This window comes from Maylandia zebra, linkage group LG4 (genome assembly GCF_041146795.1).
Source record: "Maylandia zebra isolate NMK-2024a linkage group LG4, Mzebra_GT3a, whole genome shotgun sequence".
In the NCBI taxonomy this organism is placed as follows: domain Eukaryota; kingdom Metazoa; phylum Chordata; class Actinopteri; order Cichliformes; family Cichlidae; genus Maylandia; species Maylandia zebra.
Window position 1 is genome coordinate 23,014,273 of NC_135170.1, and position 23,759 is coordinate 23,038,031.

The following is a 23,759-nucleotide window of genomic DNA, read 5'->3' on the forward strand; positions in this document are numbered from 1 at the left end:
GCTAAAATTGTATGTTTAGAATTATAGTTTCCTTTTTTGCACCTCATTGCTTGGAAAAAAAAGTGTCACAAAGTCAAAACTAGAGAAAAGGAGAAGACTTTTAATTGGGTTATAATTTACAGAGGATGGGGAGAGGAAAGACCGGGCATCGCTTTGTCCTTCATGTTTCCGTGTTCTGCTGTGATTGCTGCTTTTCTTCTTTTTTCTGTATACTTAGTTCCTCGTCCAGACGCTCTTTTGCTCGCACCACCTACACACAAACAATAACAGTGATGACAAAGAGAAAGAGGTGACTTCAATGTTTTTAAAATACAAATTAGTCACAGTAAAGAGGAAGTACAGAGCAACTGACTGAACGTCAAACATTACTCATTACAAAGAGTCGACTCCACCCACGTGTTACTTGATATTCAATGAGAAGACTAAAATAGGAGTGAGAAGTTTGTATTTGCACATCTGTCATAGAAACTATCAGGCTGGTCCTGAGAGCGAAAAAAACACTGAGCTTTCAAACATGGACTTTGGTCCGATCTGACCAGTCAGCCAGTGAAATCTGCCCCACAGTGACTTTTCTGTCTTTAGCCTTAAAACAGGTATTTTGAACACAAACAGCATCTCTGAGAATAAACAGTTTCTGAGGGAATCTGTCAGCATCAGAGTCATTTAACATCATCACTCTTTAGTTCAGTCTGATCAGACTGGTTAGTTTTCCCTCAGGAACTAAACAGCTCGTATGACCAGTTAACTTTGTATTGTGGAAGAAGGCAGGGCACTGAAACCTGCAACCGTCACATGATCTGTGCTACATGATCAACATGAACTACTTTATTCTGCTGAGTGTTTTCCCCAAGCAAAGTGTGAATGAGCGGAAATTCAACACAAAGAGCAAAGTTATGGTTTTGGTGTATTTCTATCATTTCCACCATTATGAGCAAATGCCAACTCTGATGTTGTGCCACTTTAAATTGACATGATATATATCTTTTATTTCGATACTTCCTCAGTTCTCAGACACATCTGACCAATAAGTGGAGCGAATGTTCTCAGCCTCTTGGTAGAGATTCCTTTTGGTTTGTTTGGATTCGTCGTTGCATCATCAGAACCCAAGAGAACAGCAAAAAAGGGGTGAAAATGCCTTTTGCAACAGTTTAAAAAACCTTTTAGAACAGCTAGTTCTGTCTTCACAATATCTGGCAGAAGAAAGATCTGAGTTTGAGACTCAAAACTCTGACACCTACAGGTATAAAATTGTACTTTTTAATTATTTATTTATTTTTTGGTGCTGATTTCATCTTTAGACAAGCAAAAACAATGTACCAATTTTTATGTTCATGCTGCCTTAACTGTACACATTTAAAAAAATGTCTGGAAAGTGAAAGTGAATGCACGTTTAGAGCACTTACTTTTGACTGTAGGTAAAAGGAACCGCCCACTGACTTGTCATTGACTTTAAAAAGGTGCTCGTAGTTCTGGTGAAGAGAAATGCTTCAGTGTTAGTATTCTAGTGACAGCATCTGACTCCATTTAATTATTCCCAGCAGAAACACACACTTTTTAACCAAATATTCTATCAAATCACATCAGTGACATGACATCAGAGATTCAGAAGTAAAAGAAAAGTACTTCAGCTTGCCATGTATTGTTGATGGGAATTGTCATGTAAAATATACCCGATGTTAGTGTTCTAGTGTTAAGCAAACGCTAAAAAAAAAATTCCATTACTTGATGACCACTTTAGAGATGGTTTACCTTCCATGCAGTCTTTGACGGTAAACTAACCAAACTACTGTATTTGTTTTAATAACTGTGTAAGAGTAAAAAGCTTCCACATCAGATGGTATTAAAAAAAAAAAAAGCTTCTAAGATCTCCAGACCAATTTCAACCTTAAAAGGATCTAAAAGGATCACTAGTGTGACTGTACCTTCTGAATCTCTTCAGGGCTAAGTTTGGAGATATTGAGGATCTGCTGGGCCTCTTGCAAACTAATTCCAGTGATGCTGGAGGCTGCGGCCGACTCCTGACCCGAACGGCCCCTGGCCTGCGCTGCAGCTTGACTGGCTGTGTAGCAAAACACAACAAAAACAAATGTGATTCACATGCACACAGACACACATACACCTACAGTACCTGCCACTTGGGTACATTAGTTCCCATTAATTAACGCCAGGATCTATCTAATCAGCCAATTACATGGCAACAACTCAATGCACTGAGACATGCAGATGTGGTCAAGATGACATGCTGAAGTTCAAATATTGCATGCTGATCTACTATGATTTTCGCACATAACCATACGTAGGGTTTACGGAGAATGTTAAAAAATGAGAAAATATCCAGGCTGATGTCTAGGTGAAAGTACTTGGCTGATGCCCGAGGCCATCAACATTGAGAATGGGAAGACTGCTTTGAGCTGACAGGAAAGCAACAGTAATTCAAAGAATCACTCATTAGATCTAAGGTAGGCAGAGGACACATCAAAGCTTGAAGCAGGTGAGCTACAGCAGCAGAAGACAACACCGGCTGCTAATTTAGTATTGTTGCTGACCATGTCCATCCCTCCCTGCTTCCAACAGTCCTCAGATCTAAATCCAATAGAGAACTGATCTGAGGAATATTTACAGCAGCTTCGTGAACCTATGCCATGAAGAATTAAAGGCAGACATGAGGCCAGTGAACATGTAATGGTGATTAAAAAAAAAAATGCTGATCAGACTTGTGACTTTGTGTGCAACATTTGTCTGAAAATTACAAAATGTGCTTCTAAGGTAACTAAAACTATAATGGTGTGCACAATTTACCTTACAGCCAGGGTGTGGCCCTATATTACTGAAAGTAAACTGATACTTCTTATATTACCTTATGCCAGGTGTTAAACTAGGTTAGTACTTTGTAACAATGTATTCTGCGCAAGAATCGAATAATCGACTAACTCCGGGTCATACCTGCGTATTCTTGTCGCAAAGCACGAGCGAATGCACGTCCCACCACCTGAACTCCCATCACCACGATTTGTGCGAGATATTTAGCCTACAACAGGAGAAAAAAAAACATCAGGAATGACGGAGTTAATCACAAAAAACACCCAGAAGTGACTTTACAGTCAACAACACCTGCATTACATCTGTAAACAGCGACACGCTTTCCACACACGTCTAAATCCTTTCTGGATGTGACTTTACTAAAAACTGTTTAAATTTAACCCTAAATCAAATTAAAGACCTCTCAGTGAAGAGGAGGCACAGCTGTCTTACGTCTTATGTGCGACAAACACACAAGGGAAGCTTCCGGAATAACCGCAGTCTCTAACAGTGTTGGCACATTAACACAAAAAGTATCAAATGTACTCTTACCATGATATAATAATAACAACAATAATAATATTAATAAAGCTTCAGCTAACAGCACGTCTCTTCTGTTTTCACATGCACGCTGAAGGTTACAGACAGGTCAGAGTTCAAGGAAGAGTCGACAATATCAAATTGAAGACGGCTCGGCTGGACGGAGAAAAATTGAACACTGACACCTGCTGGTCGGGAAGTCAAAGTGCAGTTTTCATTCAAAACAGTAAGACGATAAAATTAAACGAGTATACATGACTAAACTCTACTGATTAAAATAAATATGTTGGTAAATGTTCCTTGACACTGTATAATTAGCAATAAAAGAATTCAATAACTTAAGTGCTAAAAAAATAACTGTATGTTGAAAAACGCAGCTTATAAACTGTTTGACTCACAAGAAAAAATGGTGATGTGAATTAACACAGGACGGAAAAAGTCAGGCCAAACAAAATAAAGTACATATGAAGTTATAATGAACTGAAGCTGCAAATACAGTTTAACTGCAGCTACTGTTAACCATCATGGGCATGAATTTTATGGTACTTGGGGCTTTTAATGATTTCTTTTACTGGGCGTTCCAACAGGATAATGCTTCCAAACTCATATCAGGATAAAGTAGGCTAACATTAAACTTCTGGAATGGCCTTCCCAAAACCCAAATCTCAAAGCTATTTATATTTGTGGATTAGATTTAAAAGTTTAAAAGTCCAATTTAAACTAACTCTACCAATTCTGCCAAGTACAGTGGTCAAAAATTCAGCTAGAATTATCCCAGAAACTTATTGATGGAAACGAAACCTTGCTAAGGGACATTAAACCAAATGTTAGTGGGGATTTAAAAAAAAAAAATCACATATCGACTAGTTTTCTTAGTCATACAGAGACAAGCAGAAATGAGTTTAAAAGGTGTTTATTGCAAGACAATGTTGAAAAAAGTAAGACAGAAACAAAACAAACCTTTACTCACTGTATAAAAACAAATGGAAGGCAAGTTTATCTGATCCAAAAGTAGGAAGAAAAAGTATGGCCTTTGAGAATCACAAGCACTTACAGTATACATCACAAAAAACCTGACGACACCTAAGCAAAGTAAACATTTCGGTCCATCAGAGGTTGTAAACAAACTTTGTGAGATCAAGCCTGAATTACTGAAGGTACCGCTGTAGCTCTACAAAGAAACTACATGACGGCTGCATTGTAAATTATTAATACTGTACTGTTGTCTAATTAACACCATCATAAGTTGTTAGTAGGAAAAATTAGATACTAAAATTAGCTCATTTAATGAGGGAGATCCCCGAAACAGTCAGAACACCGACAAGAGTCTAAATTAAAAGTTAATCTGCCCGATAAATAAAAAGAAAGACACAATCATCCTTAAGTATATAAAGCCCTGTCTTAAAACTCAAAAGCAAGTGGTTTATTTGTATTGACCTTTGATCGCCAACTATGAGACTACTACTGGCCATAAATTGAATCATATGTACCTGGCACCTAATTATGCTAGAATGGCTTCCGAGGCAAATATCAGCTAATAAAGAGAAGATAACGTAATGTTGCTGTAAATAGAAACTCCAGCTCATGGCTAAACATGAAAACTGGCGAACCTGTTTTATCCTCAGCGTGGATTTTTGCTGCTAAACTTGTGCTTGTGCATGTGTGAGCGTGTGGATTTAACCCAACTTAACAGGAAGACAATTGGTTTTATCAGCTGGGTGACGTAAAAATCTTTTTTTTTTTTTTTGCCATATAACATTTTTTATTGCAGAGCTGAGCACGCTGCCATGACTGGCCAGTATAAAATACAAGCAGTGGTCCACTGTGTAGGTACAGGTTGTTTTTTGACATGTAAACCTAAACAAACATTTTCTTTTTTTTTTTTTGTACTTCAGGATACTGCCAGCGTGTATCACATTATCAAACCATGATCACACAGAGAGAAAAACAGATGAAAAGTACATGTGTGATATTTAAAACTTGCTTGATGTGAGAGTAAACCACGGGTCGGCCTGGTTTTGAGCACTCAGAGTTAACTGGTAATGTAGCATATAGCACTATTATTGTTCCTATGATTGTTCTAAAGCAATATGACTGAGATGGCTTCATTGTATATCCTGATAAATATTGCTGTACTGGATGGTGATTTCTTCCCATTAATACTGTGAAAAGAGTGATATTATTTCTTTATGCACACAAAAAAATGTTTTTAACCCAGAATGATTTCAAAAAATCAAATTTGATGATATAGAGATCAACAGATGATATCATGCATACAGTACTGAAACCAGAAGGTTGTACAGAAGATAAGGAGTTTTTTTTTTTTCAAAAAATGATGGAGTTATTGTGCAGTAATGATGCAGCAATCTGTGTGTGCTCAGTAGGCTGAGATGTACACCGATGAAGTGACTGGCAATATAACACTGGAGCTGTTCTCCTCTATCTGCTGTTGGCACGACGACTGGACCAAAGGCACATCCCCATTAATCGTCCTAAATGACAAAGAAACAAAAGTTAGCAAAAGTACAACCCTGGCTTGCAACTTGCCTTCAGTCTCTACTGACCCTTCTGTCTGACAGTAACCACAGCAAACTATTTAATGCATTTAAAAAAGTGTTGACAGAACATCCATGTTTATTGGTCATAAAGCTTTCTGGGTCAGCTGCAAGGGAATAGAATTTACCTCTTCAACACCATGCTAAAAACAGCGGAACACCTGACTGTCACAGTGTAACACAAAGTCAGTTAAACTTCAGCGATAGCAATCTATCCAGTTAGGATGCATAAGCTATTGTGACTCATTGTGCATCGCATCTGCTTTGGTGCAAATTAAAGTGAAAACAGGTGCGCTGGAGAGAAAACAACAAGACATCCTTAAAAAGGGGATGTTTTTATCATTTTTAGCCTTTATTGCACAGGACAGTAGAGAGTGGATAGGAAGGAATGACAGAAAATGACACGCAGGCCTCTGCAGCCTTTTGACCCACACATGCTCAATCAGATGAGAGTTATAGTGGCCTAAAAGGGAATGGTTTTGCAGGTGGTGCCGACACACCACGGTGCTCTCCTTATCAACTCCTGACTGATTTTTCTCAAGTTTTGCGCTGTCATTACTGGTAACACGAGACGGCACCTGCAGCTCGTTCAGGTTGCTCAGGTTGTCCGGCTTCTCCCGATTGTTTGCCGTGCCTCTCAGCACAGTTTCCAGTGTTGAGGGTGTGTTACACAATGTTGCACAGTGCACCTGTTGTCACTTTAATTTGAGCCAAAACAAGTGAAACAGTGGTTTACGCTTCCTAACTGCAGAGATTGATGCTCCTTGAGGTTGACTGACTGATTAAATGTGTTCCTGTTAGTTCAACATCAGCATTTTTGAACCAATCAGTATTTATTCAGAAAGAAAGAAACATCAAAGTCACACATTCATATTTTGATCACATTCACTTACCCACTCATCTTCATCCACCCCCTCATAGGACTCTTGTGGTAGTGGGTCATCCATATTTCCCAGCTTAGCCACCATGGCATTCAGAAGCTGGATCACACACACATTTATTAATAATTTATTACGTACTGAATAAGTATTAAATACTTAAACTTTGGAGATCTATTCGAAATAAAAGTATACAGTATTTGAGCTTCTTTTCACCTCGTCTTTCTTCTGTTCATCAGTTTTTTCCTCCAGGTAAACAGATGAGGGAAGGTATTTCCTCACTGGAGCCTCTTTGGGGGCCTCACTCACTAGAGGATGGGGAATAAACATACCAAGACATGTCTAGTGCTGACACGCAGACTGTAGATGTAAGAATCTTGATTTGGAGTGACAGGCATGCTAGATAAGGGCATGTGTGTATATGTTTTGTGTCGTTGCCTGCACCTGGCGTCATGTCTTTAGGCTTCAAGCTGATCTTTTTGTGTTGGTCGTTGGAGCCGGAGAGCCAGGCAGAGCCAGTAAGTGCTGGTTCCCACCACACCGCTGTGTCTGAGTACACATCATCCTGGAAAAACTCTTTCTGGAGACACAAAAAAGCCATACACAATTAGGTATACAGCGTCTAATAAGAGCTACAGTTACTTTTTAGAAAAAGCATCAGGAGGGGAAAGCATGTAATGTTCCAAGTTGGCCACAAGGTGATGCAGTTGGCTCACCTTGACCCTTGGCACTTTGAAGGCCACTGGCTCTATGGTTGTCTTGGTGAGCATCAGTCCAACAGCTACCTCCACATCGCGAACATTGCACTCAGTCTTAGGCAGAAAGGCCAAACCCTGCAAACAGGAAACATTTTGATTTAGTTCAACGATATCCAGTTAACTTAAAAAGAAGCGGAAAACAATGAATGAAACAAAGGGAGCGATTGTGACACCTTATGTGGTTCGGGAGAATTGAAACTGCTGCACTCAATAAAATATGGATCTTCAGGGACGATCTCATAAATGTACACTCTGGTGTCACCCTGACAAAGAAACACAGTCAGGTTAAATCTTATTTCATGGAACAATGGCTATGGAGAGTAAATATTTCTGTTTGTGTGCTCACTTTTCCAGTTAGGATGACGACACTGGTGTCGGGGTCATAGTATGGGATCAGTGTGGAAGGGGAGACGTTTACAGGAACACTGGATACGGCCCCAGAGGACAGGGAGCTAGCAGAGTACAGGTACAGTCCTCTCTCACTGCGACTGTAGAAGAAGGAAAAGAGTGAGTAGACAAGTTCTCCTGTGACTTTCTCGTTGGTGCTCCAACAACCTGCCTGCTTAAAAACTCTCTGACATTTGCAGTACCTGTCAAATCCAGACACCAGCAAGTACTTGCCATCACAGACCCACACCACACGAGCTCCCCTGTGGCCCTCAGGCCCCGGGCCCTCCTGAAAGAAGAGCGAAATTAGCATTTAAGTGTCTGTCGGTGTCCCCAGATAGGCAGACTTAACGACTTAATGGCTTTAAGGAAATCTGAGCACCTGGCGAAAATACATGCAAGCATTTCTTTGAGCTGTAAATCATGTGAAACTACTGTAGTAGAGCCCAAGAATATCAAATAGAGCTGGAAATGAGCACAACAAGTCGATATGTTGTAGGAGTCTGTTTCTTAGTGTACTAGAATTCAAAAACGAGGCTCAGATGTGTGGATTTGTCCTATTTTCACAAAACACAAATCATTTCTAGAAAGTTGGTGATACACACCTGCACAGGTGAAGTGGATTTGCGAGGATCGTAGATACGAACTTTCCCATCCTTGCAAACTGTAGCCAGAAGCTTCCCATCTGGGCTCCACGCCATGCCAAACACCTGATGAGATCCACAAAGAGGAGCACAAGAGAAGATGAAGAAGAAATCAGGAATTTTAAGATGATCAGGTTTTCATCAGGACATTGTATGGAAACTGATCCAGATATCCAAATAGGTGCAGACAGTCTGCACATACGGCATCATTTTCTTTGGCTTCTTAAACACAGAATGAAATCACAAAGTGTTTCTGTATTTAACCTCATGTACTTCTTGATCACTCACCTGGTCCTGGTGTCCATCGAGAACTTTGACTTGTTTTCCGGTCTCTAGGTTCCACAGTCTGACTGTGAGATCATATGATGAAGAAACCAGGAGTCCACTGGCCAGAGGGTGGAACGTGATGGAGTAGATTTTCTCTGTGTGGCCTGCAAAGTGTCGCCTCAGAAGTCAGTATTGTCTGTAATGTTGTTAAGGAGCGTGGTGCGAATTTCTTTTTGAACTACTTTTGAAACTCAAACTTAAATGTCCTCACTTTAACTTTGATGCAATCTCAGGTACCGTCGATAACATCACAATGTAACCAAAGCACAAAATAACTGGTATGACTGCAGTTAGGACCTCCTTCACCAGGCTCTCTACTAACTGACTGCTCGCAGTCAGTGGCAGTTTGGCTAAAGTTCTGCCTTTTCAGTAGAGAAATGCACCACACGCACTCTCAGATCATCTCTCTTTTTCTGTAAACTACAGATTGGAGGGAATGCAAAGTGTATTGCAAGGGAACACGCAGTACAAACATCTGCATACCTTCTAACTTGCAATAAATAAAACTCTACCTTGCATGATGATCTTAGGTTCAGTTAGGGTCTCTTTCAACCCGCCTTCTGGTACTTGCCAAACCCGGATCTTAGCATCATCACCAGCTAGCATGCACAGAGAGAGAGACAAGCAGGTTAAATACATACTGAGACACTTCCAATTTACCCTAAAGTGCATATGCACTCACCGACAGCAAGTCTATGTGTGTCAAAGGGGTCCCAAGCAAAGTCAGCCACATTGACAGAGTTTTGGATGGTGGGCAGGGCTGTATCTGGAAGTTTGCCAGGCTGGGAGCGCTGAGGAAAGGATTAAAAATACTCACACACATAGATACAGCACACAAATGTCTAATTTCTCAATATAACTAACTACAGGGGAAAACGGGATCTGCAGTTTTATTAAACAACATCCCTCTATTTTTCTTCTGCTGCTGTACCTCAAATACGGCAATCTGTCCCCCGGAGATGGCGAGGGGCACTGCCACACGTTGGCGGTTGACACAGAAACCGTCACACTCGCCAGGTGTGGTCAGGTTGAGGCCACGAATGTTGGTGATGTGCGTGTCCCGGTGCATGACTGTCCCCTGGATATGACGGAACTTGGAAGTTGGCCCTGAATAAAAAAATAACAATAATTCAATATTAACAGCTTACTGTGTAAAGAAAGATAAAACGCCAACATGGGTAAGGAGAAATTAAGAGTGTGCGTTTGTGTTTTTTAATTTGTTTTTACCCATCAGGTTTTGGAAAGCCTTGGCAGTCTGGCTGGGACTGGGGCTGGGAACAAAGCCTGAGGAGAGGCCGGAGGTGGAAGAAGGAGAGCGAGATGGTGCGGCGCTGCTGCTGGGAGTGCTCAAAGGACTGCTGGAGGTAGAGCAGTCGCGAGCTTGATCCTGTGGGGAAGAGAGATGGGATTACTATCCTCAATCCACTGGTATTTTAAAAAGAAAATCAAGTTTAAATTGGGAGATTTTGCCCATCTTTTGAATAATTGTGCATCTCACCTCCTTGCTCCCTCCACTGGCCACTTCCTTTTTTGCAGGTGTCTGTTTTGCTGGTGCTGCCTTTTGTTTGGGACGTTTGTCTGGGTGCAGGCTAATTCTCTCCACCTACAATAAAACGAACAGCTTGAGCTTCCTGTGCAGCGTGAAGACTGGATTAAGCTTTTTGAAAATAGGGATCACGTACCTGCTTGTTCCCTCCCTTCCACCACTCCTCAGCAGACATGGCTGGGGTTGTGCCCACCGTGTCTGGGTAAAGGTCGTCATGAAACTCGTGACCTGAATTCTGGAAGACAAAAAATGAACACGGAGAACTTAAAATAAGTCCATCACCTTTATTTGCGAGCTGTAAGTATTGCTGTGCATCTACACACCTTGCGAGGGACCTGATAGCTGATCGGCAGGATGCAGCTGTCTGTCAGCTGAAGCACACGCACAACTTCGCAGGACATCACATCCAAGGCAAGCTTGGGGACCAGGGCAACGCCTTTTGTTGAGGTATCCGTCAGACAGTGGCTGACTATGGATGTGAGAATTAGAAGAAGAGATGGATCAGGATACTAGGAAAGACGACTGGTTGTGACATCTGTACAGACAGATAACAAACAGAGCTTCACCTTGAGAGAGGAAAGGCTCGGAGGAAGAGACTTCAAAGCAATCGATCCCAGTGTTTCCCTGCATAAGAATCAGAGAGGTGATGTTAATGGTGTGGTCATTCCAGCTGATATTTAAAAACATAACCAATAACAACAAATTTAATATTCAAGCATATATTTTTACCATGCCAGCCAGTAGAAGCAGACCTGTGTCCTCATCAAATAGTGGGATCAGTGTCCTGAAAGAAAAGAGACAAGAGAGAAAGAGACATTAGAAGCTGACATTCAAAATGATATACACATTTGCTCGGTAAATGAAAGGGCGCTGGTTCAAATCCTTTCAGGGTTGGGTCAGGAAGGCGTGAGATTCTGCTACAACAAAGCAGGGGGAGCTACCTGCTATGGCAATCCTCTGCCTTTGGCTCAGCAGAGAGTGGCTTGTCATTCAAAATTATATACACTCAAGTCCTCTTTGGGTTTAAGCATTAGTGAGCTGCCACTAGATGGTGTAGTATGCCCATTTATTTGGTAAAGGAGGCAGTAGAGTCCTGAGGCTAGCTACGGCTCTGAGAGATCCGAGAAACCAGTATTTTCTCACTATTCATGTTGAACATGGAATAATTTACAGAAAAGCCTAAATTTGTTGGTGAATTTAAAAGCATAATAAGGAATGCAGTGATGGAGACTTTCTTGCAGATGTTTCTTTTGAGAAGCTGTTTAATATTTGGAAGTTTTTTTAAAATATGCGTTTGTATTTTTTATATTGTGAATTTATATTTTTGTTGCATTTGCAACTTTTTAGAGACACTTCTGTTATATAGTTGTAACTGTGGCCAGGTTTTGCTCTCAGTGGGACTTCCTGGTAAAATAAATTTAATAATAACATGACTTGTTACTGCATTAAAACTAACAAGGTTGTGACGATAAGTAATGAGAGGAGAGGAGACCATGAGGCAAATGCCAGACATTCCAAATGTTATTTAAAAATGCAAAACATTACTGGAGGTGAGCGGGGAGGAGAACTGGAACTGGGAACAAGTTTCGTAGTTTATCAACATTATGATTTGTTAGATTAAAAAGATTTTTTTAAATCTCCAAATCCAGCTTTTATTATCAACACTTTTTCATTAATGTTTTGTTCAAACTTTCTAGTTCAACCTTGACCTTTCACCCATGCACGCTGAAAACAAGCCCACAGTCACCTGCCTTCTCTCATGATTTGAGTGAAGAAGATTGAGGGCTGCGGAAACTGAGCAAGCCATTTTAATCAGCAAGGAAAGGACAATTGGATGTGGTGACCAAACAGGAAACATTTGCGCAAACACTGGCAATGCTGACAAACATCTCCTGTTCTCCACCTCGGTGTCTGCTCTTAAATCTCCATTTCCAGTTTAGCTTCCAGGGCCGGTCACAGACGGGACAAGAGGACAGGGAGTGCTGGCTGATCCAACCGCTTCCCATTACAGACCACGGATAGTCTGATTGAAGTGGAGAGGCAGTCCGAATGATTGGTTTATGATGAAGACTTTGTGTAATGGTGCTATTCCAGGGGAACGCCACTTGGCTGCCTGCACATCAACTGAGACTGACAGACTGGTGATGTAATGCTTCAACTATGACAGCATAATGACAGACTTAGTTTGGGTATCTTAAGTGACAGGGAACGGAGACACGCGAGGGTTTATCGTGTGTACATGCGCGAGAGGTTCCAGAGAAAGAATGTATTTTGGATGAATTTGAGAATGGAGTTTGACGGCCACAGACTTTAACAGTTTAGCTAAGAAACTTGGTTTGCAGTGCTATCAAACAGGTGATCACACACCCACTTTATATTACTCTGCACTCACCCATTTCCTCTGATGCGCTGCTACTTTCTAATCTATAACTAGTTTCATGCAAAAATTCAATAAATAAAAGCATTGCTCCTTGTGCCAAAAAGCTGGCACCGCCATGGCACCACAAAATTGCCGGTCCCAACATTGAACCCCATGACGTCAATAGCTAAGAGTCCACTATGATTTTCTTCCCATACAAAGTATTCAGCTCTTAAACCTGTTGAAATATCAGCTGCTTCGCAAAAGCCACAACGGCAGAAATGACCCAGCGCACATCAAGGAACATAATCTTTTAAAACCTTTTAAGATCAGTCGTCTCCCTCCAGAACAACGTAACTGTCATTTTAATGTTTTGTTCCTTAAATGTTTATCCAGTAGGTGTAAGTCTTTTTTTTAACGAGTGTTCCCTGCTCTTCTCATCCTCTTATGCTCTTTCTTTCTTTCTGTATCAAAAACTGGACGAGTATCAGACCTGTGACTTCTCTGTTCCCCCAACATCCCTGCCTGTATCTCAGGCCTGTTAAGTCAGCGAGGGGCGGCCACGCTTCATTAGGCCGACTCCGTGTTCCCATATCCGAGACGCTCCACAGGGAGACCCTAAACACCTCCATTCCCACATCCCTCTCGCTGCCTGTCCTCCTGTCCCTCACCCGTTCAAGCCTTCCTCATTCAAAAACACAACCTTGCTTACAACCGGGAGCTCGCTTTGTCCTCCACAATCCCCAATTATTTCTCCAAATTGCCTTCAGTTTTTCTGAGGTCTTATCTCTGGTTTTCTCACAGTAAAAGTACAAGTCAAACATCCACATAACAGGAGCGGAGCTTTATCACTGATAGCGGCCTGTGTTTACTGTCGTATTTCATGCTCCACCTCACCACAAGAGCATTTTCCCACACAGGAAAACTCACGCAAAGCATGCATGTGCATATTTACACACACAGATTTACAAGATACACAGGCTAATTACGCAGCTTAATGATGTATGCATACATGTATTATTAATGACACAGTGCAGTTAGACTCACAGGACTGAGCTTGTTATGCAGATCCTGATCACACGGGCTGATTATGAATGAAAGGAAAACAATTACAGGGCTCATTCAGGAGAGGTGCGAGTGTAGCAGTGAACGCAGCCAGACATGCTAATCCAGACATAAGACCTTTCCAGTGCTGGGTGTGTGCTTCCAAGTTAAAACCACATGCACTAATTAGCCATCAAATAATACTGCAGAAGAGAAAGAAAAAGAGAAAACCAAACGAGAAAACTTATTACGAGTTATTATAATATCAGCTGGAAAACATGACAATTCAGCAACACCGCCTTGAAAGATTTAACTTTTGCCAGACTCTTCTCAGTCGCATCTACACCCACTAACATCTTAACACCTTTCAAACTCTTGCAATGATTTGCAACGAGCTGCCCGGTGCTCCCAAATCCCCCTGGCTTCAGTCTGTCACTGGGACTCTGCTCCTGTCAGAGTTTACACAAAGCAGAGCACAGAGAGCACGCCTCCTGTCTCGTCTGCCATCGCCTCACACTGCTGCCTCACGCAGGCCCAAATGAACCATCATAAAACAACCTTCTGCCCCATGACAGCAGCCTTCATCACCAGCAGATATGATGGGTATATTACCCCAGCCTGCATCTGTGTGAGTGAGTCTGTGTGTGCGAGTGTGTGAGTCAGAATCAGCACAGGTATAGTATTATTGTGAGAATGTGCTGTCATTTGATAATGTATGAGATAGTGTATTTTATTGGAATAACTGGCTAATGGAGGGCCAGACAAGCAGACATGTGGATGAAAGACAAGTGCAGAAATTGTGTGTGTGTGTGTGTGTGTGTGTGTGTGTGTGTGTGTGTGTGTGTGTGTGTGTGTGTGTGTGTGTGTGTAAATTGATTGCTGTGCCCATTCTTAATGTTCAGTGACTGGACATTTTTGCTTGGTTGAACTCCATCAACCCTGAAGTTTCTTTCCAACTTTAGCTGCAGGTGCCCAATTATATGCACTTCCCAAATCTTGTGCACGCCAAAAACACACACACACACACACACACACACACACACACACACACACACACACACACACACACACACACACACACAGTCCTTTCAGTAGCACACTGAGGTGCATGTTCTTGTACCGTATGTTCTTCGGAAATATGAAAATGCACACCCACACAATGCTTGTGAGTGTGCAGGCACATCCAGTCACACTGATGCTATCAGACACACACAGTACTGTTACAGTATAAAGAGTATAGGTGGAGCTAATGGAAGCAGCCTGTGGAGGTATAATGTTATGGGTTGAGCTACGACCAGATCTGTATCACTCAAAGGGACCTTTCTCTGTCGTGTGAGATCACGGCCTTAAAGCTTGGCTAACCTTACTGCTATAAACACACACATGCACAAAAACACACACACAGTAGACAGCTCAATAAGCTCCAGATGACAGGTAAGAGCTAGCCAGAAAGAGGATGCCTTTGAGGAATATGAAACCAGCTCAGTTGTTGTAGTCTTATTCAGACTGGATGGACAAACACTCGAACTATTAACTATTTTATTGAAATTCGCCCTCTCGCTGCTGTTAATCCTTCTATAAAAGGGTTCTCCTTTTGTCCTTGTTTAAGTATTCTTCTTCACTTGAAGTGAGAGGCTAATTGTAGAGGATGCTGTATGCTTGTAACCATGTGCTAGACCTATAAAATACTACTTTTCATGACGAGAACACTCAGAGTTCACCAAGTTCCACCAGAAAAAAGCCATTTTGACTTTATCTTGAGTCACAGCAGTGGAGAGTGTCCACTGTAATGTTTGTATACAATATAACCTGCCTTTTATTCACACCATCCGCCCTACTCCCATCTTCTTTATCAGTGTCCTGGTTATGTCATCCCCGTCAGTGGGAGTGATGGGTGCAGCGCTATCTCTGAGTTCACAGATCAACAGACCCTTCACCCTCAATCAGCCCACTTTATCAGCCCACCTGCCTCTACAGACTGAAAGCTTCAGCTTGTCCATCTGTATCTGACTGATTCACTGCAATCCTGCTGGTCAGCTATCTATCGGACTATTTGGCCACAAAGACTCTTGGGATAGGTCAGAGCACATTTTAGCAGTTTTGAATCACTGATTTTGAAGCATGAACGTGGTCTCCCCAGCAAATCTGAGAGATGGATCTGTTGATCCAATTACTTTTCACTGAAGTGTGGCTGTCAAGAAGCCATTCTTAAGGAAGGGAAATGGGGAGAAAGGACTGAGTCATGCCAAATTATACAAGAACGACTGAAAATCAGTGTCAACATATCTTATAAAGCGATGTATTCAAATTTTGAATACAACAGTGAGTGTCTACAGCCATCTGTAAAACACGGTGGAGACTCTGACATGGTTTGGGGCTATATTTTAGCCAGTAGGTTTGGGAATCTTGTCAATATTGATGGAAATATGAACGCAGAAATGTACCATCAGATTTTTAATCCATCACTCAGTACCATCTGGAAACCATCTGATAGACAACAGCTTCATTTTTCAGCATGACAATGATCCCAAACACACCGCTCATGCAGTGAAAGCATGCCTGGATAGAAAAACACACAATGGAACCCTATCAGTCATGGACTGGCCTCCCCAGAACAAAAGGCAGTCACATTCAGAGCTTTGAATGTCAAAAACTGAGCTGGCTTCATATTCCTCAAAGGCCTCCTCTTTCTGGGTAGCATTTAGGGCTGCCACGATTAGTCGACTAGTCACGATTACGTCGACTATGAAAATCGTCGACGACTAATTTAATAGTCGACGCGTCGTTTGAAGCTTTGTAAGATCCCAAAAGACGCAGGAATAAGTAGTAGGATTTAAGAGTGTAATAACGGACTGAAACAGAAGATGGCAGCACTGAATGTACAAGGATGCCAGCTGCCGTTAAACCCCGAAGAAGAAGAAGCTGTCTCCCAGAATTCATAGCGCAGTTTACAACAATGGCGGCAGCTAGTTAGTTTTAATATTACTCTCATTATTCTTTCTGGGTCACAAAATAAACGTTTAGGCAAGAATGTAGCTGTGTAAACCTCAAATATCTGCTCAGTTTATCAAGACACCAAATATTTTCAAAAGCGCTCCGACGTTTTCTTTACCCACTAGCTCGATAGCGAGCCGGGGGCAAGGCTCACTAGAGCCCGTGAGAACACCGGACTCCCCGCAAATCGTCTTCAAACCCACCGCCGTCTTTCGCTACTCAGGTTAAACATGATATATGAGTCACTTAGATAACTTAAAAATGTTATTGTTTGGCTTTTTTAGTATTTTATTTGTTCCTGAGTAAATCTGTTTGGCTGAGATTAAAGTTGAAAAGAGATTAAAGATGCTCGAGAATATACTCTGGTGTCCCGTTATATTTTAGATAGCAAGCAGTTTATTAAACTCCACCGAAACAATCTACAAATTTCATTTAAATTTAATAAACTATCATCTTGTCTTGTCCTCGATGGATCAGCGATTCTACATTAGTTGTCCCCTGGTCACTACGAATATCTGGGAAAAGGTTCATGACATCTGATATTGTTCTGAGTTTCACATAGAGCAAAATAGATACCATCGCTTGTATGGCTGTAAAGTTACAGCTGTAATGACCGTAAAACCTTCAACTAGGTTTTAATTGTACTTTTGACTTTATTCTATCTGTTCTCACATGTACAGACATAAAGTAGATTAATAATGTGGCATATGTACTGTAGTATAAAATTGATTTGTAAAAATATCTGGTGTGATAACCATCTGGCTGTAACTAAGAGCTGTATCTCCCATCTAAAAGTGTGACCATATAAGCACATGCTTTTCAGTTATTTTCACTATCTGATGAAGACAGTTCATATGACCGGCAGAATATCTACTTGTTCTCCTGATAACCTTGCCCTCTTCCTCTCTTTATTGCTTTCTGTGAAAGGGCACAACCTTCCTGTTCTAGTGTTATTACTTTTGTGTAAATGAGTTGGACACAGCTAATGGTTTTATGCACACTTGCGCTGCGGGTGCTAACATTACCTCGATAATGAAGGGACTGGAGTGGAATAATCCACTGATATTAAATGGGATTCACAGAAGCTGTAAGCTTGTCTCCAGGATGGAAAATTCGAGGTTGGTTTATAATGTACTGCTAACGAAGTATGTGAAATTAAAGAAAAGGGAATACTTTTCATAGGAGATAATCCAAGTGAAAATGGATAATCATGGAAAAGATCACCTAAAAAGTCAACAAAAGCTTTGGAACAGACAAATGCTTTCAAACTATAGCATCACGATCCATCAAGGGTGCCAGACGCAGGCAAATAAACAATACATCAAAGCTGATGAACTCTGTCACCTTTGTAAACTGACACAGCAATCAAACCTATGCGCTTTGTGTTGTCTCAATGTGCTTAGCAGTTTCCATTAGCAGCAACAGAGGATCCACAGGCTGCACCACAGAAGTAAAAGCAAAGGGTCACAGTGAGGCCGCTCGACTCACTCTGTATCATAGTTGTACTAGCCTTTAACTGAAATACATTCAACTGTCCTCACGTAAAACTGTCCAAATTTATCTCATTCCCACAAGAGGAAACCAAAGTTTCAGCTCCGACCTTCTTATACTAAATACAGCACTGCACCGATAGACCACAGCATTAAAACCACGTTACTATCTCTGTGTAAGTCTCCCATCAGGCCATCAAAACTGATCTGATCCATCAAGGAGTGGACTCATCTTTGAAGATTCATCTCTTTTTCATGATCCAGTGATGCACTCTGTCAACTGAAAGAGGCAACTGCAAGGAAGCTACCACGACAGGCTGTAACAATGTTTTATATTTGCATTTTATTTATTTATACAACAGGGACGATACAAATTAACGTTGCAGCATTAGAAAAATAGGCTTAGGTAGGTGATTTGTGTCAGAGTGGCATCTTCCAGCACACTTTGATTGGATAGTGCATTCTACAGTCATGTCTGCAGCCATTAACATCTTTGACTCTTTATGCATGTTGAAAAGTACAGTTGTAATTTAAAAATCAATGCTATTTACTCTAAAATCTATTTGTGGCTTGATTATTCTGGTTAATCTGGTTTGTTTGTGATTTCCAGAAGTATTTTCAGACCTCCCAAAGACATGTACATCATTGTTCCATGCATAAGGTATGGTATATGGAGATACTATCTTTATTTGGACTAGAAAATTGAACTGAACCAGTGAATAAGTGTAAACCGCACGGATCATCAGATCATATCAGACAAAGGAGTCTTTGTGGCTCAATTGTAGGCGATAAAAAACTTCACAATGAGACAAACTGTAGGTTCTCATATGGTTTAAAATCTAAAGATACAGCTCTGCTTGAGCTGACTGCAGGTTCAAAGACATTATGAGTTTGAAGTTTCTCAACGGGTGCTTGAGCCAAGCTGCACAGACATCCTGCTGAAAACTGAAATGTACAAAAGTGTGACATATTTTTTCCACTGAGTATGTGTTTAGTTTCCACTATGTGCTTTTAATAAGTGTGCCGGGTCTGCCTGCCTAGCTACCTTCAGTAGCCAGTTCATTAGAAAGGAATTAGAGTTGACGCAGTGCGTTCCTGAGAGGGGGAGAAAAGCCAGGATTGTCAGTGGAGAGGCCAGCTGTGGCCGTGTGTGAGCCCCAGTGACGAACCCCTCAGATGGGCTGCCAAGCGCCTGCTCTCTGCTTTCTCCATCGGGCCCCCATCCTCTGGACCCACACACACACACACACACACACACACACACACACACACACACACACACACACACACACACACACACCACGATTTAATTAAACTCACTGAATCCGATGTCAACAGGTCTGCAGTGACCCTTATGACACCCACCATCCAATTCCACATATAACCACACGCAAAGTTGCCAAATGGAAAAAAATGCAGAAGCTTCCACAGTATTTTTCTTCGTGTCCTCAAGAAACAGAATAACGCTTCATTAGCATTCCAAATTATCTTCATACCGACACAGGCTACCCAAATCGGTGCGGCCAATCGCTCACTTAATCCATTTCCGCAGGCAGAAACAGCAAGACCTGCAACACTGCTACTAATATTGCTGCCGCCACATAACGCATCTCTGCAAAACACCAAACACGTGCAGAAAAATAGCCCATTGCAACGCAGCTTCAACACATCTCGAGGCAACTTAACAGAATGCTGCATGACCACATGATCGGCATTACATCTGCTTTACATAATGTTGACATGAAGAATGAAAAGCCCAATCTTTATTTTCACTGGAGGGGACGAAGGGCCGATTAAGGACGAGGGGGCTTAATCGGGCTGAACAGATATGTACACTAAAATGATGAAACGCATACAGATGCTTTTCTAAGATAAATTTAAAAAAAATACTATCTGAAAAATGACAGATGCTCATGTCAGCACAAAAACACACAAATGTGTGGAAAACTGGTCCAGACTTGCTCAGTTATAAAACAGTCAGGTCACTGGTCATAAACTGGTGGGAGGGCTCAGCCTCTTGATTGTCAGTGCTCAGTGGGAATGGGCTTGTTGTAGGATGTGGGTGGGCATGAGGGAGAAATAAGGATGCACTAATGGGAAACACAAATACTTAAAATGCTCATTTGCATGAAACACACTTTAGGAATTAAGACTAGCGTGCTAGAGGAAATAAATAGCTACTTTCATTACCGAGACATGTTTGTGTGTTGTGTCTCTACATCTTTAAAAAGCTGGTAGGTACAGTAGGTGAGATGATGATCGCAGCGCCCCTGAAAGGATGTGTTCCGCGTTAACCTCGGGGTTCAGCATCAAGGGCCCAGGCTAGACGACCATAGCGTGACCTGTCGCTCAGGGCCTGGGAACCAGTTGGTAGTTGTGACTGCCTCAGAGCAGAGCAGAGAGGAGAGGACGTGGCACATAAGACAGACAGCAAAAGGGTGAGGGTCACGACCGCTATGACCCTCTCTGCTGTTAGGTTACCTGAGAAAACTCCTGCTCTTGTCATGGTTGTAATTTAAACGCTAAACACAAAATACAGTACACATGTTAAAGAGGAAGTGTGGAACTGTTTTGCACTCTTGACTTGAAGTTGATAGATTATTGGACAATAGTAATATCTGAAAGACATTATTCGATCAACAAATACACTGAAACAAGGAAATGTGGAGACTTGCTTTAGTTTCAAAGCTAAAAATTATCTGAAGAAATAATTACACTCACTGAATTATCAAATTCAGTGTTATTTATCAGTCTCAAAGCACAAGGTGCCTTTTTAAGGTAAGATAAAGATCCTACAATACTACAAAGAAAACAGAGAAAACCCCAACAATCAGACGATCCCCTGTGAGCAAGCACAACGCAGGAAGAAACGTCCCGTAGAGCCAGGCTCGGGGAGAGGCAGCCTTCCTCTAAACCTGTCGCGATTCATGTTGTGTGATAGAAAAAACACACAGAGATTAATAATAATTAGCCAAAATGAATAGAATACAACTAAAACAAATGATATTTACAAAACTACAGTATATCTCAGCAGGTAACACAAGGCAAGCTGCATATAATCTGTATCGGTGTCTTTGTAAATCCACTTCGTTTTTGCTATTTTCTGACTCAAAAATGAAAAGAAATGAAAATATCTTCTGGTTTTGAAAATAAAACCAGATAATTAGAATGGCATGCTTGCAATCACCCATCGACATCACGCAGTGCACAGTAATTATTCTGCATACCAGAGCCATAGCTGAAATGTACATTTCAAACAGGAATCACACTGGCGACGTAGGTCCACTCTAATCTATTTTTCCTGGTGTGGAAAGACCACATGTGCCCCGAACTGTTGCTGGTTTACGCTACACACACTGCAGCGCTCAGTAAAGTCTAATATAAAAACACAATCCACCAATAATGGCCTTGATGAAGGACTTACAGCCCTGTTAAAATATTGTCCAGCTAAACAGACTGTGGTCAGTCTCAGAAGGACATTCTGGTGCTTGACAGCAGCAGCCCAGCCGACAGTTTGGAAATCTCTGATTTTCTTCAAGGCTAATGGTCTGGAAGAACAGCTCATAACTGCTGACTCAAACCTCCAGAACATACTCACCTTAGTGTATATGTCTGAGTGTATGCGAGACACCCGCTCATGGCCGGCCAAGTCTGCATTATTGGGAATGCTAAAACCATAAAACCCAGTGATTTATGTACGCAAAACACGACTGCTTAATATTTGTTTTTCCTACAAGCCCGAGTACATTACATGTGTGCAGATGAGTTAAAGGGGTCAACTCGAGAGAAGGAAGAAGAAAAATAAAGGGAGAAACATAAACCCTAAAACAACTTCTTCAAACCTTCTTCACAAGACGAAACATTCTTGAGGCGTTGAGCGGAGCACCTTTCAAGGATGCACATTCACATGTTTTGACTCTGTGGTGTCTTCAACTCTTGAATTATCAGCGAGTTTATCAGTCTCATTCTGTCCGTCTCTGGCACACAACTGTTGTGGATCCGAGTCTTTGTATCATGCACACACACACACACCCACACATTCATATGACTGTGTCCATACTTGCTCTTTCTGCTCAATCTGAATCACCACCTTTATCGCTTCTATTCCCGCCACCAATCTCTCTCATATCTCAAAAGCAGAAATTCCAGTCCTGTTGGATAACAATCCTAAATCTCTAAAAAGAAAAAAAAAAACATTCAGGAGTACAGAAAAGGATTGTTTTCAAAACGACAAGTGTGATCTTTTGTGAAAAATTTACACACAAGGTTTGGTTTAAAAATCCCTAACCACATCGTTGGGGGTCGGTCTAACAGCCTCAAGACTTAGCTTGGCTGCACTAACCGTGACCCTCTGACGAAATTCTGTGTTTTACCTTTAGCAGGTCCAGCACGCCCACACTAAATCTTCTGCTTTAATGATAGAAGCAGGAATAAGCACCGTAAAACACTATAAAAAACTCACAGAACAACAGATTTATTATGAGACACGGCGAAAGACTGAGGGAGGGAGAGCAGAGAGTCAGCGAGAGAGAGAAGTAAAAGATAAGATCGCTATCACATTTTTGTAGTAAATCACAACAGTTATGCATGTCCACATACTTGTGTGTGTCCAAGAATGCTTTGAGCTCATAACGCAACATCTGGGAGAGTTAGAATGAAGCGATACCCGCTCCAAAGAGAACCCGAGAGATTGTTACAGAAGACACCATAGCCTTGACTCAATAGCCTTGATGAGCTGCTGGTACGAGCAGACCGGCTCCGATTTCTGCCCCCATCCGCACACATCAAAACACATTTTTCTTCTCTTGTTCCACCATCTCTGTCTGGTCAACGGAGAAACCACATTTTTTGACCACCTAATCACTGAAACAATTACTGACGGATAGTTTTCCAGTAACACGCACACAAAAAAAGTTTAATGAGATGTATAAACATAACAGTTTGTGGTAAAAGGAACAGTGGAAAGCTATGCATTTCTGAAGTTTGGATTGAAACATACACTTCCACTATAGTTTGTAAGCCACTGTCTTTTAACAGCAACCACTACTCACCAGATATTTACAAGGCTGCTCGGCCCGGGCTCGTTTCCATCCGCTACATGACAAAGCAGCTTTGAGCAATTTGTTAACACAGCACATGCATATTCTTCCAGAGGATAAAGCTAAGTGGTGCTCAAGTTGCACTGAATCAGACTCAGATGGGCCCTGCAAACACGAAGGTGGCCGGATCGTCATGAAGTGAACAGAAACAAAATCCAAAATAACAGTTGCGGCTTGGGCCCTTCTTCTAAAACCCGACAGCCACGGGGACGTGAGCCTGGCTCTCTCTTTTCATTTAATCAACCTCTTGACCTTTTCTCAATGTCGAGTCCTTTGCATCCATCTCTTGATGGTATCAGCGTCGCAGCTGAGCGAACACCTGTTATCTGTGCGTGCGTG

General features: G+C 41.6%; 2 protein-coding genes across 2 annotated transcripts in view; both read right to left on the reverse strand.

Annotated features, from left to right (window-relative positions):
• Positions 1-80: 80 nt before the first annotated feature.
• pam16 (presequence translocase associated motor 16) lies at positions 81-3,472 on the reverse strand. The gene is made up of 5 exons (XM_012921375.2): positions 3,352-3,472; positions 2,944-3,028; positions 1,923-2,059; positions 1,404-1,469; positions 81-250 (listed from the first exon to the last, which is right to left on the reverse strand). The coding sequence occupies exons 1-5, from the start codon at positions 3,352-3,354 to the stop codon at positions 161-163; spliced, it is 381 nt and encodes a 126-aa protein (XP_012776829.1). The 5' UTR covers positions 3,355-3,472; the 3' UTR covers positions 81-160.
• A 764-nt stretch (positions 3,473-4,236) lies between these two features.
• The window catches only part of coro7 (coronin 7), a 117,253-nt gene continuing 97,730 nt past the window's right edge, over positions 4,237-23,759 (reverse strand). The window contains exons 10-28 of the mRNA XM_012921374.5: positions 11,164-11,218; positions 11,001-11,058; positions 10,758-10,903; positions 10,571-10,669; positions 10,387-10,491; positions 10,116-10,275; positions 9,820-9,995; positions 9,571-9,679; positions 9,401-9,487; positions 8,850-8,992; positions 8,523-8,627; positions 8,121-8,206; positions 7,877-8,018; positions 7,704-7,793; positions 7,489-7,605; positions 7,217-7,352; positions 6,989-7,080; positions 6,788-6,874; positions 4,237-5,831 (exon numbers count right to left, since the gene is read on the reverse strand). Coding sequence (XP_012776828.2) covers positions 5,823-5,831; positions 6,788-6,874; positions 6,989-7,080; positions 7,217-7,352; positions 7,489-7,605; positions 7,704-7,793; positions 7,877-8,018; positions 8,121-8,206; positions 8,523-8,627; positions 8,850-8,992; positions 9,401-9,487; positions 9,571-9,679; positions 9,820-9,995; positions 10,116-10,275; positions 10,387-10,491; positions 10,571-10,669; positions 10,758-10,903; positions 11,001-11,058; positions 11,164-11,218 — 2,002 coding nt within the window. The 3' untranslated portion in view covers positions 4,237-5,822. The remainder of the gene's footprint in view (positions 5,832-6,787; positions 6,875-6,988; positions 7,081-7,216; positions 7,353-7,488; positions 7,606-7,703; positions 7,794-7,876; positions 8,019-8,120; positions 8,207-8,522; positions 8,628-8,849; positions 8,993-9,400; positions 9,488-9,570; positions 9,680-9,819; positions 9,996-10,115; positions 10,276-10,386; positions 10,492-10,570; positions 10,670-10,757; positions 10,904-11,000; positions 11,059-11,163; positions 11,219-23,759) is intronic.

Bases quoted from the DNA above. Each gene is read 5' to 3' on its own strand.
- pam16 (XM_012921375.2), bottom strand. The intron at 2,060-2,943 runs GTATGACCCGGA...TTTGCTACACAG, and splicing joins TTTGCGACAAGAATACGCAG to CCAGTCAAGCTGCAGCGCAG. The intron at 251-1,403 runs GTAAGTGCTCTA...GTTTGTGTGTAG, and splicing joins CCTTTTACCTACAGTCAAAA to GTGGTGCGAGCAAAAGAGCG.